General features: G+C 32.3%; 1 protein-coding gene across 2 annotated transcripts in view; it reads right to left on the bottom strand.

The window, feature by feature from the left end:
- Window positions 1–6,400: 6,400 nt before the first annotated feature.
- The window catches only part of LOC127716388 (uncharacterized), a 52,050-nt gene continuing 40,539 nt past the window's right edge, over window positions 6,401–17,911 (bottom strand). For both annotated transcript variants that reach the window (XM_052222572.1, XM_052222573.1), the window contains 5 exons: window positions 15,963–16,064; window positions 14,318–14,480; window positions 11,837–12,019; window positions 11,309–11,433; window positions 6,401–10,147 (listed from right to left, as the gene is read on the bottom strand). In XM_052222572.1, the coding sequence (XP_052078532.1) occupies window positions 10,073–10,147; window positions 11,309–11,433; window positions 11,837–12,019; window positions 14,318–14,480; window positions 15,963–16,064 (648 nt within the window). In that variant the 3' untranslated portion in view covers window positions 6,401–10,072. The remainder of the gene's footprint in view (window positions 10,148–11,308; window positions 11,434–11,836; window positions 12,020–14,317; window positions 14,481–15,962; window positions 16,065–17,911) is intronic.

Below are 17,911 nucleotides of genomic sequence, written 5' to 3'. Positions count from 1 at the left end.
GGTGTGGACAAGCTAAAATATATGCCCCCCTGTGTCCCCTCAATGGGGTGGACAAGCTGAAATATAAGTTCCCCCTTGTTCACTCACTGTGGTGAGTATAAACTAGAGGCTCTAAAGAGCCTGTGTCGCTCACCTTGGTCTATGTGCATATCAAACAAAGGACACAGATGGATTCATGACAAAATTGTGTTTCGGTGATGGTGATGTGTTTGTAGATCTTACTTTACTGAACATTCTTGCTCCTTACTATTATCTCTATCTATAATGAACTTGGCCCAGTAGTTACAGTGGAAAATATTATGTAAAAATTTACAAAAATTTACAAAATTTATGAAAATTGTAAAAAAATGACTATAAAGGGCAATAACTCCTTAAGGGGACAATTGAAAATTTTGATCATGTTGACTTATTTGTAGATCTTACTTTGCTGTACATTATTGCCGTTTACAGTTTATCTCTATCTATAATAATATTCAAGATAATAACCAAAAGCTGCAAAATTTTCTTAAAATGACCAATTCAGGGGCAGCAACCCAACAACGTGTTGCCTGATTGGTCTGAAAATTTCAGGGCAGATAGATCTTGACCTAATGAACAATTTTATCCCCGTCAGATTTGCTCTAAATGCTTTGGTTTCAGAGATATGAGCCAAAAACTGCATTTTACCCTATGTACTATTTTTTAGCCATGTCGGCCATCTTGTATCGGGCGGGGTCATCAGACACAATTTTAAAACTAGATACCCCAATGATGATTGTGGCCAAGTTTGGTTAAATTTTGCCAAGTAGTTTCAGAGGAGAAGATTTTTGTAAAAGATTACAAAAATTTACGAAAAAATGGTTAAAAATTGACTATAAAGGGCAATAACTCCTTAAGGGGTCAACTGACCATTTTGGTCACGTTGACTTATTTGTAGATCTTACTTTGCTGAACATTATTGCTGTTTACAGTTTATCTCTATCTATAATAATATTCAAGATAACAAGAGTGCACACGCTGAAATGTCTCGCCTTCTTTACTAATCATTGATATTATGTTGATAGTCCTAAATATAAAGCTTTATTACAACTGTCACATAAACTTAACATTAACCAAGTAAACTAAACATTGACCAATGAACCATGAAAATGAGGTCAAGGTCAGATGAACCATGCTAGGCAGGCATGTACAGCTAACAATTCTTCCATACAACAAATATAGTTGACCTATTGCTTATAGTTTAAGAAAAACAGACGAAAACACAAAAACTTAACACTGAGCAATGAACCTTGAAAATGAGGTCAAGGTCAAATAAAACCTGCGTGACTGACATATAGATCATAAAATATTTCCATACACCAAATATAGTTGAACTATTGCATATAGTATTAGAAAAAAAGACCAAAACTCAAAAACTTAACTTTGACCACTGAACCATGAAAATGAGGTCAAGGTAAGATGACACCTGCCAGCTAGACATGTACACCTTACAATCATTCCATACACCAAATATAGCTGACCTATTGCATGCAGTATTAGAAAAAAAGACCAAAACTCAAAAACTTAACTTTGACCACTGAACCATGAAAATGAGGTCAAAGTCAGATGACACCTGCCAGCTAGACATGTACACCTTACAATCATTCCATACACCAAATATAGTAGACCTATTGCATACAGTATAAGAAAAACAAACCAAAACACAAAAACTTAACTATAACCACTGAACCATGAAAATGAGGTCAAGGTCAGATGACACCTGCCAGTTGGACATGTACACCTTACAGTCCTTCCATACACTGAATATACTAGACCTATTGCTTATAGTATCTGAGATATGGACTTGACCACGAAAACTTAACCTTGTTCACTGATCCATGAAATGAGGTCGAGGTCAAGTGAAAACTGTCTGACGGGCATGAGGACCTTGCAAGGTACGCACATACCAAATATAGTTATCCTATTACTTATAATAAGAGAGAATTTAACATTACAAAAAATCTGAACTTTTTTTTCAAGTAGTCACTGAACCATGAAAATGAGGTCAAGGACATTGGACATGTGACTGACTGAAACTTCGTAACATGAGGCATCCATATACAAAGTATGAAGCATCCAGGTCTTCCATCTTCTAAAATATAAAGCTTTTAAAAAGTTAGCTAACGCCGCCGCCGCCGCCGCCGCCGCCGCCGGATCGCTATCCCTATGTCGAGCTTTCTGCGACAAAAGTCGCAGGCTCGACAAAAACCAAAAACGGCAAAATTTCCTTAAAATTACCAATTCAGGGGCAGCAACCCAACAACGGGTTGTCCGATTCATCTGAAAATTTCAGGGCAGATAGATCTTGACCTGATAAACAATTTTACCCATGTCAGATTTGCTCTAAATGCTTTGGTTTCAGAGATATAAGCCAAAATCTACATTTTACCCCTATGTTCTATTTTTAGCCATGGCGGCCATCTTGGTTGGTTGGCCAGGTCACCGGACACATTTTTTAAACTAGATACCCCAATGATGATTGTGGCCAAGTTTGGTTAAATTTGGCCAAGTAGTTTCAGAGGAGAAGATTTTTGTAAAAGATAACAAAAATTTACGAAAAAATGGTTAAAAATTGACTATAAAGGGCAATAACTCCTTAAGGGGTCAACTGACCATTTTGGTCACGTTGACTTATTTGTAGATCTTACTTTGCTGAACATTATTGCTGTTTACAGTTTATCTCTATCTATAATAATATTCAAGATAAAAACCAAAAACAGCAAAATTTCCTTAAAATTACCAATTCAGGGGCAGCAACCCAACAACGGGTTGTCCGATTCATCTGAAAATTTCAGGGCAGATAGATCTTGACCTGATAAACAATTTTACCCATGTCAGATTTGCTCTAAATGCTTTGGTTTCAGAGATATAAGCCAAAATCTACATTTTACCCCTATGTTCTATTTTTAGCCATGGCGGCCATCTTGGTTGGTTGGCCAGGTCATCGGACACATTTTTTAAACTAGATACCCCAATGATGATTGTGGCCAAGTTTGGTTAAATTTGGCCAAGTAGTTTCAGAGGAGAAGATTTTTGTAAAAGATTACAAAAATTTATGAAAAATGGTTAAAAATTGACTATAAAGGGCAATAACTCCTTAAGGAGTCAACTGACCATTTTGGTCATGTTGACTTATTTGTAGATCTTACTTTGCTGAACATTATTGCTGTTTACAGTTTATCTCTATCTATAATAATATTCAAGATAATAACCAAAAACAGCAAAATTTCCTCAAAATTACCAATTCAGGGGCAGCAACCCAACAACGGTTTGTCCGATTCATCTGAAAATTTCAGGGCAGATAGATCTTGACCTAATGAACAATTTTACCCCATGTCAGATTTGCTCTAAAGGCTTTGGTTTCAGAGATATAAGCCAAAATCTACATTTTACCCCTATGTTCTATTTTTAGCCATGGCGGCCATCTTGGTTGGTTGACCGGATCACCGGACACATTTTTTAAACTAGATACCCCAATGATGATTGTGACCAAGTTTGATAAAATTTGACCCAGTAGTTTCAGAGGAGAAGATTTTTGAAAAAGTTTACGGACGACGGACGCAGGACGACGGACGACGGACGCAGGACGACGGACGACGGACGCAAAGTGATGAGAAAAGCTCACTTGACCTTTCAAGTCAGGTGAGCTAAAAAGAATAATCCCCCCAAAAAATAAGCTTCTAAAAAGCTTTTCTTCAAGCTTATAAAACATTGCTGTGTAGTTTCAATAGTAAGGTTTGCCAAGTCATTATTTCTTAACTAACATTATTAATCAAATGTGTTTTGCTATATCATGTGAATATGTAATAGTATTTCTATCTATATAATTAACTGTCTGCATAATAACAGCCTTTGAATGCTATTCTTATGAACAGTGAATGATTCTGCACTTTCTAAACACAGTAATTTCCAATTAATCATGGACATCAGGATTTTCACTGATTATTTTGAGCACATTGAACCCTACCACATACTAATTAAAGGACATCTGCCCTTTTTTCTATTAATGCTATGAATAATAAACTGTTATCACAGAGATATGTCTCGCCTTTTTGTAATTTTGATAATGCAAATGTTGAAATTAAAATAGCAATATTTTAACATGTAAGTTATGCAAATATTCAAAGTCGATGAACCATGACTGAAGGTACATGACTAAACAATCTCCATGGAATGAGATGTGCCGATGCTAATACAACTGCATACCAAATACCATTGACTTAGTTCCCTTTAAACAAACCTAAACACAAACATTTACTTGTAAACTATGTAAAAGTTTCAAAGTCAATGAACCATGATCAGGGGTGGGGCTATATAATCTCCATGGAAACGATACTTGCAAATGCCAATAAATTTGCATACCAAATGACATTGACTTAACATTAGTGGTTCATCTTAAACTGATTTAATCACAAACTAATACATGTAAACTAAGCAAAAGTTTCAAAGTAAATAGACCATGACTGAGGGGGCGGGGCCAAATATTCTCCATGGAAATGAGATGTGCTAATGCTTATACAACTGAACACCAATTAACATTGGCCTACCACTAATGGTTCCCCTTGAACTGACCTAATCACAAACTAATACATGTTAACTTAGCAAAATTTTCAAAGTCTATAGACCATGACTAAGGGGGCGGAGCCAAATAATCTCCATGGAAATGAGATATGCCAATGCTTATACCAAATATCATTGACCTACCACTAGTGGTTCCCCATAAATTGACCTAATCACAAACTAATACATGTAAACTATGAAAAGTTTCAAAGTCAATAGACCTTGACTGAGGGGGCGGGGCCAAATAATCTCCATGGTAATGAGAAGTGCCAATGCTAATACAACTGCATACCAAATATCAGTGACCTACCACTAGTGGTTCACCATGAACTAGACCTAATCACAAACTAATACATTGTTGACGCTGCCGCCGGAAACAGCATACCTATGTCTCGCTTTTTGACTCTGTCAAGGCGAGACAAAAAGAGATTTTGGATTGTTATAATTGGTCATATTCAAATAAAGAAAAATTTGGAAGAAAATTAGTCACTCATCTGAAACATTATTTCTATCATTAACAAGACTAAAATATTTGAGGAAACCTAAATTGATCAAAATAATTTTCTGTCTCTTTAAGATATGTATGCTTTTCGTTCACAACAGAACTGAAATTGGCTTAACCAAAAAATAGTTCTAAAGGTTTTTTTTACAGCAATATATAAATTTAGTCATTTTTGGGGGCAAAAATACAAAAAAAAATGATAAAATTCGTCATCAAAGTATAATTATTCAATTAAGAAGCGACTCACGATTTCAGCAAAGTTGACTTATTTATAGATCTTGACTTATTGATCATTTTCGCTATTAAAAGTTTCTATCTATCTAGTATAGTTTTCAAGATAATAGACAAAAAAGACAAAAGAGACAAATAATCATGCAAATATTCATCATTTAAGAGCATTAACTCCTCCAAGAAGTCATCTGATAGTTTTGATATAAAAAGACATTATGTAGATCTCAACATTTTTGCTCTGTCATATTATCAGTATCTATAGCAGTTTTCAAGATCATAGATAAACCTTGCATTTCACTCCCAAAGTTCTATTTTTAGCCATGTCAGTCATATTGGTTGCCAGGTGGGGGTCATCTGACACATTTTCTAAACAAGATACCCCAATGATGAATGTGGACAAGTTTGGGTAAATTTGGCCGAGTAGTTTCAGAGGAGCAGATCTTTGTAAAAGGTAACAGACGGAGACAGACAACAACAGATGACGGATGCAAACGGGATTTGTTTTATGGGAAAAGTTCACCCAAAGGGCCATGTGAGCTCAAAAAGTGTAATAGGTACATAAAAACTTTCTGTCACAAAGTAGTTCAGAATTTAACAAAAAAAGAAGGAATTTGAAAGTTTGTTGTTTTTGGGTTAAGGCTAACTTTTTAAAATAATTTACAATTTCCAATGCTAAATATTACAAACACATTGGACATTGGAAATAATAGAACTATTAAGTTTTTCAGTGTTTGTAAATCCCATGTTTTATTTGCATAAATAACAAGGAAACTTTTAATAGCATGCAAATTTAAAAATATTTAAAATTCTATATTCATTCATATTCACTGTAAGTTAAAGAACTGAATTCAAATTTACTTTATGCAAAAGCAAAAAATAACACTTAACTCCTCTTCTTGATTTACTGCATACTTTTTTCTGTGTATAAAAAGGAATTGGATAAATACATGGAAACTTTGAAATAATAGTAAAATTCAATATAAAACTCCAAAGCATTATTCATCAAAGATGCTAAGAATTTGAAGTTTTCTTATTCAAGATATTGTACTTTCCATAGTGTATTTACTGTGTTAATAAACAACACCAACATAAGACATACTTAGAAATTTCTTCTTCATTTAATATAACAAGATCTTAGTGATTTTTATACAATAATGAAAAAGACATTATTAATTTATGATGACTACAGTTGCAATGTTGAACTAATGCCAGTGAAGTGACTTTATACATCTGACAGTGATATTTCATGAGAGCACAATATAATGAATAATGATCTACATCTTCTATACATTTTACAAATTATATGAAACAAATTACATTACTGGAGAAAAATACATGAAACAAATTAGTTTTTAGGAAAAGTGTAAATGAAATTCTTTACAGCGCCTAGACTATTATCTTGAAGAAAAGAAAATGCTACGATATTGGCAATAAATAAGTGTATATAGTCAGCTGTGTGTAGTGCTAATTAAATGTTATTAAGGTCTATTCCACTGAAATGAGGGAAGGATGGCAAATTTGAATTTTAGACAAAAGTCATTAGTGATTTATTGCTGTATATCCCTTTAATAATTTCCAAATTTCTTGGTGGTTGAGATATTTTGGGAGTCCCTAACTACCCTTCCTTTCCATTTTAATCGGATAGTTCTAACACCCACTACCCTTCCTTTCCATTTTAATCGGATAGTCCTAACACCCACTACCCTTCCTTTCCATTTTAATCGGATAGTCCTAACAGAGTTCAATGAAATTAAAGACAGATAAGAAACAAAATAATACATTACTTATAGCATAATAATTACATAGTTTTTAACTTTACAAACAATTTCTTTATATACTTCTATGTTACATTCTGTAGAAATTAGGTTTTTTCTATATCCAATCAATTACATTCTGAAATCTGAAACATTTCTGTTTCTGTGACTTATACATATACAAGTCACAGAAATACTGTAAAGTAGAACTCAAAAATCCTAACTTCTACACTTCATTTCACTTATAAATTTCTAATACTGTAAAGGATGGCTATTAAAAGCATTCATTAAGTACATACAGGGAGACAACTACAAATTGACAATCAGGCAAAAATTTTAAAAAATCAAGACAAAATCGGTATTTTCTCAAGGTGCTATACCCATAAATTTAAAATTTGATACAATTCGTGCTTGTTAAATTTTTTGCACAAGTTTTACATTTTTTCCACTAACCAATATATAAAAATTCACAGTATGTGAAAAAAACATAAATTCAAATCTAAATGTTTCCATGCTTACAATTCAAACTTGAAATTTTTTTTTTCTTTTTATAATATTTCCAATTCTAAAAGCTCCATTTTTTAAAAGTCCACTAAAATTCAACACTAAGGTTCTACAATTTCTAACATGTCAACACTTTTGTCTGTACAATTAAGCATATAACACACATTCTTAAGAAAATATATGATTTCAGAGACTATATTATATACCTTGACAGATTGATACAATCCATCATTACTGTGGTACTAAAATTTCAAAAAAATGTCCCTGAATAAATTGATGAAAGGGTTCATGTTTTGAAACTTGGTATGTGTATTATAAATAATAATATGATATACTAAAAGTTGTGGTCACATAACATTTTGTAAAACACATGTCTGAAGAATTGTGCTTGTTTTATAGATATTATAAATTTAGAATTGCACTTGCTTTATAGATATCATAAATTTAGAATTGAGCTTGTTTGATAGATATCATAGATTTAGAATTACACTTGTTGTATAGATATCATATATTTAACAGGGTTCTCAGAAATTTCTTATATCATCCTGGTATTAAAACAGGAAATTTTAAAATACCATCTTGTTTCTAGAAATTATAGCATCACATCCATAACACTATCTATAAGAAAATCATTTCAGATAGCATCACATTCTAGCAATATAGCATTACCATGGTAAGGCCCTTGGGAGAACACTATCATAGATTTAAAATTGCTTTTGTTTTATAGATATAGATTTAGAATTGCTTTTGTTTTATAGATATAGATTTAGAATTGCTTTTGTCTTATAGATATAGATTTAGAATTGCTTTTGTTTTATAGATTTAGATTTAGAATTGCTTTTGTTTTATAGATATAGATTTAGAATTGCTTTTGTTTTATAGATTTAGAATTGCTTTTGTTTTATAGATTTAGAATTGCTTTTGTTTTATAGATATAGATTTAGAATTGCTTTTGTTTTATAGATTTAGAATTGCTTTTGTTTTATAGATATAGATTTAGAATTGCTTTTGTTTTATAGATTTAGAATTGCTTTTGTTTTATAGATATAGATTTGGAATTGCTTTTGTTTTATAGATTTAGAATTGCTTTTGTTTTATAGATTTAGAATTGCTTTTGTTTTATAGATATAGATTTAGAATTGCACTTGTTTTTTAGATATCATATAAATTAAGGTCATTTTTATAAAATTTAATGAAGATCAATATGAGCTCAGATGGACATATAGTTAGAAAGACCGAGGTATATCAAATTACTGACAGGCAGAACAATCACACTTGATATAACATACAACCTGCTTAATATGGATTTAAAATTTCAGAGAGAGGCCACAATCGGCAAAAATATAAAATATTCATCACTAAAACTCAATACAGTTTCAATTTCAATGAAATGATGAGTAAAATGGAATTATTTACAATGAATAAGGGACATAACTCTATGTACCTAACATAACAACTAAACTAATACTCCTAGACAACAATTATAGTCAAACCAGTTTCAAATTACGTCTTTATGATAATGTAAATAATCATCACTATTTTAAGTGTGGAACTTTTTGCATTAAACTTGAGAATATATGAACTATATGATAACTAACTTTTCCAAGTATTCGCTTCATCTTTTAAAAAATAGTATATGATGTGAGAATATTTGCTGGCTTGCTGGCAGACATCAACTGTTGATTAATGGCAGAAAATTATTGTAACAGTCATAAAGAATAATTGTTATGTATATTTTATGTTACTTTCACAGAACATTCCATTCCAATTACTGTATAATCTGTTACAGATCTGTATTCAGCCTTTTAAGGAGTAAGGTAAATTTATCCGACTAATTTTCCTCCTTGGGTAAGATGATTTAACAATAAAACAAATCGTTTTATGCTCAAAATATCTACTGCTTGTTCTCAATAATGAATATTAAAACAGTGTTGTGGATATGTTTCGAGATTCATCGCTTCTTTTACACAGTTTACAAAAAACAACATTTTTCTTGGTTTTATCCTCTCTGATAAAACTTGTGCAATTTGACTTAAAAATATTCTCAAATATTTTGAATAGGTTTAACTGTACCACCAAACATCAAAAGTAAAATACACTGGATTAATGCTAATAAAACAATTAAGTGATAAACAAAATAAAAATATTGGTAGTCACATATCTTTGACATAAAAATAGAACATGGATAATCATTTAATGATAACATATTTGTCTGTTTCCATGGATTTGCTGCCTATTTCCAAAACAACGAATGATATTCTGTAGATGTGTCTATTGCACAATGCCATCCCAATCTTGTACTGTTTGGATTATCTCCCTTGTTTTATAAACTGGTTCCCTGGCTTGTTCCTACATCATATCATTCTCAAACTCCTAAGCCAGGCAAAGTCGAGCTATTATTGGTCATTTATCCTATCAACTCTACTGGCTGTTGTCTCGAGCCCAGCTTATCACATAACAACAAGAATTTTGGTCCTAGCCTTATATTTTTGACGATTCTATTTCATGAACTGGCGGCTCTATACACTGCTGCAATGTCACTATCAGCATATCCTAATCGTCTTGCCTTTTTGTATAACTAAAAAAAGCAAGATAATTAAACACTGTCAAAGTATGACCAAAATGAGACAAGAGTTGATATCAGTGATATCAGTAGCATACTTCCTATAGTTTTATCTTATTGAATTGGCAGAAATACTATTCTATTGTCTGCAACAAAGCCAGGTAACATATTTTCCTTATAACACAGTTTTGCACATGGCTCAAGTCCAGAGACGTGTCAAGAGCAGTTGTTACTGTGTAGCTGGTTATTTGAAAAGGTGTTTAATTTGACAAAAATATACTAAAAATTTGGCCTTTTTTCTAAAAAATTATTTTAGTGGTTGTGCAAATGAAAGTTGATCAGAAGTTGTAAGATGGATTGTCATATTCTGTTGGAGCTATTTTCCTAATGCATGTAGTTTAAAGGTTTGGTAAGCTTGCTTGCTTTGTTTGTATAAAATTTGCTCAAGCATTGTAATTAAGATTGACATTTTTTTATTTGTTATTTGTAAATAAATCAGGTTGTTTGCTTTCTCATTTTTTTTTTTTTACATTTTGTTATGTCTGGGCCTTTAATAGATTGCTTTGCAGTATTTTTTTTTTGTTGATGGCTGTACTGCAACCTATAGTTGCTAACATCTAAGTCATTTGGTCTCTGGTATATAGTTGTCTCAATCATACCACATCTGGCAAATACTTTATACAATTGCATTAAAACATGTAGTGTGAATTCCTTAGATGTCATGTGATCTAAGCACAAGTCTTTGAATGTTATCCAACAACCCAAACCAAATCATGCAAAATTTTAACATGAACACACAATTGAACAAGTCATTAGAATTAAGAAATATTTTTATGATGTCTTTATTCTAATAATGAGTAGGCATTATACGTCAATATCTTCTTTCCATCAAGCACTAGCTATAAATTGGTATCATTGTGCAGGATTTCTCCCCATGAATAGTTCTAGACTGGTACTTACTTCATTTGCTGCTGATGCTACATATAATATGAATAGTTCTAGACTGGTACTTACTTCATTTGCTGCTGATGCTACATATAATATGAATAGTTCTAGACTGGTACTTACTTCATTTGCTGCTGATGCTACATATAACATGAATAGTTCTAGACTGGTACTTACTTCATTTGCTGCTGATGCTACATATAACATGAATAGTTCTAGACTGGTACTTACTTCATTTGCTGCTGATGCTACATATAATGGTTGTTCTACTTTGTCTCCCAGTAACAGTGCTAAACGTAAATCTTTCTGCTGATGCATTAATGGAAAATGAGGATCATACTTTTGATTTAAAATAGCTGAAAAACAACATAAAAGTAAGACAATTAACATGGGTTAATATCAATTTATACTTTTGTATTTGATCAGCAGTTTTTTTTCACATTTGTTTCACCTATACTAGGGAAGTACTGTTCATCATGGGTAAAAATGTCTGTGGTTTGTGATAATTGTTGGTTCAAGCAGTTTTAAATTTTTGGTTTAATAGATTATCTATGGTTTTGAGAAGGAATTTCTAGGCTACCATCTCATCTAAACTTATTTTGTTTGATATACAATAGAGTATCTGTTAAATGCTGTTTTAATAGCCAATGTTAACGATAATTAATATTGACATATCCTAACATGATGGAAAGTTCACACATTAAATTCTGAATTTACTGTAAACCTTTAAATATGTGAATGATTTCTAAATAGGATTACCTTGACTTTTATGTATAACTGTAGGACAGGAAAGGGAACCAAGGGAGAGAACCTCTGCCACGTCTTCCTGATCTAAGCCAACTTTCTCAGCCATTGCCATACCCTCTGCCAGACTGGCCATTGTTGTACCCATTATCATATTTACTATTAACTTCATTCTTGTAGCACCACCAATTTCTGGACCTACATTATATTACAATATTCAACAATTCAATATAATGTTCAACTAAGAAAACATCTTTCTAGCATTTCTTAGTCCAAACCCCTTTTCTTATACATTTTTGATCTAGTATCTGGGATTCCAGTACTGTTTTTGCTTCAACAATATTTTTCAGTATTCTTGTTTAAGAATAACTAATTTTAAGATGGATGAAGAACATCTAGAATTCAATATAACATGCCTATTCAAGACAATGAAATGACTCTGCTTTGTATGGAACCTGCATGCTGAGTCAGCTTTTAAACAGGGTAACAGTTCACAGCAAATGTTTCACACCATCTTGATACCATGCTAAATTGTCTTTTTTGTTAAGTTTAATAGGTTGGTGTACTGTTTTTGCTATTTCTTGGGCATGTGAATATCATCATATTTTGTACAGAAAATCTATAATAAAATTGAATCATTTGAGTAAGGGCTATTCCATTAAAATGTATGTGGGAGGGTAGGAAGGGACTTTCAAAATATCCCTACAAACAAGAACCATTTTTTAGATAATCTTGCATAATTGTAATAGACGCATACTGAACTAGAGGCTCTCAAGAGCCTGTGTATTTACTGATGCTTTGGAAATCATGTAAAATAAGGTTAAAATAATAATTAATAGTATTAGATATTATAATGATATCTAAGATAATAACAAAAAACTGCAAAATTTTTGTAAAATTACTAACTCAGGGGCAGCAACCCAACAACGGGTTGTCGGATTTGTCTGAAAATTTCAGGGCAGATAAATCTAAATCTGATGAACATTTTTGCCACCGTCAGATTTGCTCTAAATGCTTTAGTTTCAGAGATATAAACCAATTCTATTTTTAACCAAGTCGGCCATGATGGTTGGAAGGAGGGGTCATCAGACAAATTTTTTAAACTATATACCCTAATAATGATTATGGCCAAGTATGGTTAAATTTGTCTCCGTAGTTTCAGAGAACAAGATTTTTGTAAAAGATTACCAAAATTTACAAAAAATTGTTAAAAATTGACTATTAAGGGCAATAACTCCTAAAGGGGTTGACTGACAATTTTGGTCATGGCAACTTATTTGTAGATCTTACTTTGCTGAACATTATTGCTGTTTACAGTTTATCTCTATCTATAATAATATTCAAGATAATAACCAAAAACTGCAAAATTTCCTTAAAATTACCAATTCAGGGGCAGCAACCCAACAACAGGTTGTCAGATTTGTCTGAAAATTTCAGGGCAGATAGATCTTGACCTGATAATCAGTTTTACCCTGTCAGATTTACTCTAAATGCTTTGGTTTCAGAGATATAAGCCAAAATCTACATTTTACCCCTATGTTCTATTTTTAGCCATGGCGGACATCTTGGTTGGTTGGCGGGGTCATCGGACACATTTTTTAAACTAGATACCCTAATGATGATTGTGGCCAAGTTTGGTTAAATTTGGCCCAGTGGTTTCAGAGGAGAAGATTTTTGTAAAAAGCTAACGACGACGGACGACGGACGCCAAGTGATGAGAAAAGCTCACTTGGCCCTTTGGGCCAGGTGAGCTAAAAAACGCATGACCCACATTCAATAATTAAACTTCCCTTCCTACCCTCCCACATACATTGTAATGGAATAGTCCTAACCTCCCATAGTCTATTATTCTTTCCATTTTGAGGTAAGTAATCTTAGAAAAGAAACAGCAAATGCATATTTAAAATCTTTGGTTTTTACCCTGCAAGCATATCAAGCATGCTACAAACAAAGGCAATATTGTTTCTGAATAAAGATTAACACCCGTTTTAAATCCACATTGCGTCTTGACTTTCATTTCCTTGTTCATGTTGGTGGTCATTTTGTTTGTACAAGTTTTTTATTGTATGTTTTGCATTTACAACATATGGTCTAGATAGGAAAAGGGAGAGGTTTGTGTGTACAAAAAACTAATTTAGCCTCACAACATTTTCTGTCGGTACATAAAAAGTCTATCTGGACATTGTATTATTAGTCCTAGTTTGTCTTTGTATGTCAATTGTTTTAAGGAATCAGTGGTTGGTGTGGTTTGCTGTTATATCCACAAATTATGGTAATTCCTGTTATCCTTTTTACATATTATACTTGATCGAAAAATTATAACAGTTTCTGATAACTATGCAGGCAGTATAAAGGCACAACTGTCATGTACAAATATCAGTGTTACTCGTATGCAGTTTAAATAATTGATAACTGCTTCTGGTATATACATTCAAATAAATATTATCATTAATATCAATTTCAATAAAACAGAAATTTCATATACTGCATACCTACCTAAAAATAAGAATTTCTTTGCTATTGCTTCAAAACATGTGTAACAATCATCAAATAATTTTCTGTCACCAGAAGCCAGGATGATTAACTGTCCTTCTAATGCCGGTACTCTACTCCCAACCACAGGGGCTTCTAGAAATACCCCTCCTCTGGCATTTATAGCCTGCAGAGATACCAATAAGCATATTAAATGTTATCATACAAAAACTTCATGAACATGTTTTTCTCTGCACTTTTTTCAGAAGATTTTTCTTCTTATTTTGCAGAACCAAATAAGAATGTCAATTTTCTAAATGCTTATATTTCAGTATAAACATTAAATTCTAGTAATTTTATAGATTTTGACACATAATATAAACAGTAAAATAATTTAAATATTATATTATGTGATCGTCTATCAGTAAAAATACAGACTTAAAACTAGAGGCTCTAAAGAGCCTGTGTCGCTCACCTTGGTCTATGTGCATATTAAACAAAGGACACAGATGGATTCATGACAAAATTGTGTTTTGGTGATGGTGATGTGTTTGTAGATCTTACTTTACTGAATATTCTTGCTCCTTACTATTATCTCTATCTATAATGAACTTGGCCCGGTAGTTACAGTGGAAAATACTTTTAAAAATTTACAAAAATTTACAAAATTTATGAAAATTGTAAAAAATTGACTATAAAGGGCAATAACTCCTTAAGGGGTCAATTGACAATTTTGGTCATGTTGCCTTATTTGTAGATCTTACTTTGCTGAACATTATTGCTGTTTACAGTTTATCTCTATCTATAATAATATTCAAGATAATAACCAAAAACGGCAAAATTTCCTTAAAATTACCAATTCAGGGGCAGCAACCCAACAACGGGTTGCCTGATTGGTCTGAAAATTTCAGGGCAGATAGATCTTGACCTAATGAACAATTTTATACTCATCAGATTTGCTCTAAATGCTTTGGTTTCAGAGATATGAGCCAAAAACTGCATTTTACCCTATGTACTATTTTTTAGTCATGTCGGCCATCTTGGTTCGCGGGCGGGGTCATTGGTGAGCTAAAAATAGACAAGTATCACTATCTTTATAATATGTCAAGTTGGGTCTAAAAAGCTATTATCAAATGAAAAAATTGTCTTATTTTTCAAAATATGACCAGAAAAAAATCTCTTCCTAATGGAAAAATTAGCTGAAAATGAATTGATATAGCAATCGATAAACATGAAACAATAATCTAATGAAAACATAAAATTGCTGCGTCCTTTTATAAGTGTGATTGGTGATAAATACATAACAATGTGAGAATTATTCCTGTGATTTCAGGACAACTACCTGGACCATTATATCAAACATGACTATAAATTAATGCCATACTAATATGTCATATCTTTTTTCAAATTATAAAGCAAAAAACACAAAAACTTATGAATTTACAGGTAACAATGTATACAAAGGAGTTTTTCATTGAAAAGTTTTGACAAATCAGTTGACAAAACATAGGCAGAGATTTTCTGGGGGTATTCAATGGATTTAACTTAATCCTAATAAAAAAAAAAAACAAATAACAATAGTTCCAAACTTCTTTTTACTCCGACCTAACACTTGCTATTACCATATTATTTATCATTTCATAATACAACCAATTTATTTGTCACTTACTTCAGCGACATCTTGCATTGTGTCTTCATCTATCGTTGACATTTCTATGTAACATTTTCCCTTTGTTATTCCTTGTAATACACCAAAATTACCAAATACTAACTGAAAAGAAAAAGAAAATTATAAAATACATTACTGAAAAGAAAAAGAAAATTATAAAATACCTAACTGAAAAGAAAAAGAAAATTATAAAATACCTAGCTAGAAAGAGCAAAAGATATATATAAAATGAATTCATTATGTTTTTTTATATGTGAGAATGATTTATTTTATCACCTTGCACTCATGACTCAACTACCGTTTTCTACAGCAGTTGTTTAAAATTTCTGACAGTTGAACATTTTGGTTTTTATAAAACAAATAGCAATTGGGTCAGAATTTTGAATGAACTGCAATAGGTAGAAAGTAACACTTACAGTAAAGTCACAGTGTATTTTGGTACATGGAAAAATTGCAGATGAATTGATAAGAACACTTCTGGATAGTGACTTTAAAAATAAACTGTTAACGCAGAGATATGTCTCGCCTATTTGTTATTTTGACAATGCAAATGTTGAAATTAAAATAGCAATACTTTAACATGTAAGTTATGCAAATATTCAAAGTCAATGAACCATGACTGAAGGTACAGGGCTAAACAATCTCCATGGAAATGAGATGTGCCAATGCTAATACAACTGCAAACCAAATACCATTGACTTTTCATAAGTCGTTCCCTTTAAACAAACCTAAACACAAACATTAACTTGTAAACTATGTAAAAGTTTTAAAGTCAATGAACCATAATTAGGGGGTGGGGTTATATAATCTCCATGGAAATAAAACTTGCAAATGCCAATACATTTGCATACCAAATATCATTGACTTAACATTAGTGGTTCTTTTTAAACTGACCTAATCACAAACTAATACATGAAAACTAAGCAAAAGTTTCAAAGTCAATAGACCATGAATGAGGGGGTGGGGCCAAATAATCTCCATGAAAATAAGATATGCCAAAGCCTATACAACTGCATACCAAATATCATCGACCTACCACTAGTGGTTCCCCATAAACTGACCTAATCACAAATTAATACATGAAAACTAAGCAAAGTTTCAAAGTCAATAGACCTTGACTGAGGGGGCGGGGCCAAATAATCTCCATGGTAATGATATGTGCCAATGCTAATACAACTGCATACCAAATATCATTGACCTACCAGTGGTTTACCATGAACAAAACCAAATCACAAACTAATACATTGTTGATGCTGACGCCGCCACCTGAAACAGCATACCTATGTCTCGCTTTTTGACTCCGTCAAGGCGAGACAATAAGTCATGAGGAAGTAAAATCTAAAAACACATTATCTTTGTTGCCTCATTTGAATCTTTGGGTGTTGTTCCATTGATGCATACTCATATATTCTTTCATACATATGCAGATAAAATAAGCATTCTGAGAGTATTGCATGGTAAATAGTCCCCAACTTGATCTGTAACTTGTCAAGACAAGAGTGCACACGCTGAAATGTCTCGCCTTCTTTACTAATCATTGATTTTATGTTGATAGTCCTAAATATAAAGCTTTACTACAACTATCACATACACTTAACATGATCCAAGAAAATGAGGTCAAGGTCATATAAACCAAACAAGAAATACATGTACACCTTACAATCATTCAATACACTTAATATAGTTGACCTATTGTTTATAGTTTCTAAGATACAGACTTAACCAAGAAAACTAAACATTGACCAATGAACCAAGAAAATGAGGTCAAGGTCAGATGAACAATGCCAGGCAGACATGTACTACAGCTTGCAATCCTTCCATACAACAAATATAGTTGACCTATTGCTTATAGTATTAGAAAAACAGACCAAAACACAAAAACTTAACACTGAGCAATGAACTGTGAAAATGAGGTCAAGGTCAAATAAAACCTGCAAGACTGACAGGTA

This window comes from Mytilus californianus, unplaced genomic scaffold (genome assembly GCF_021869535.1).
Source record: "Mytilus californianus isolate M0D057914Y unplaced genomic scaffold, xbMytCali1.0.p SCAF_9, whole genome shotgun sequence".
Classification (NCBI taxonomy): Eukaryota; Metazoa; Mollusca; class Bivalvia; order Mytilida; family Mytilidae; genus Mytilus; species Mytilus californianus.
This window is presented reverse-complemented; position numbering and strand designations above follow the sequence as displayed.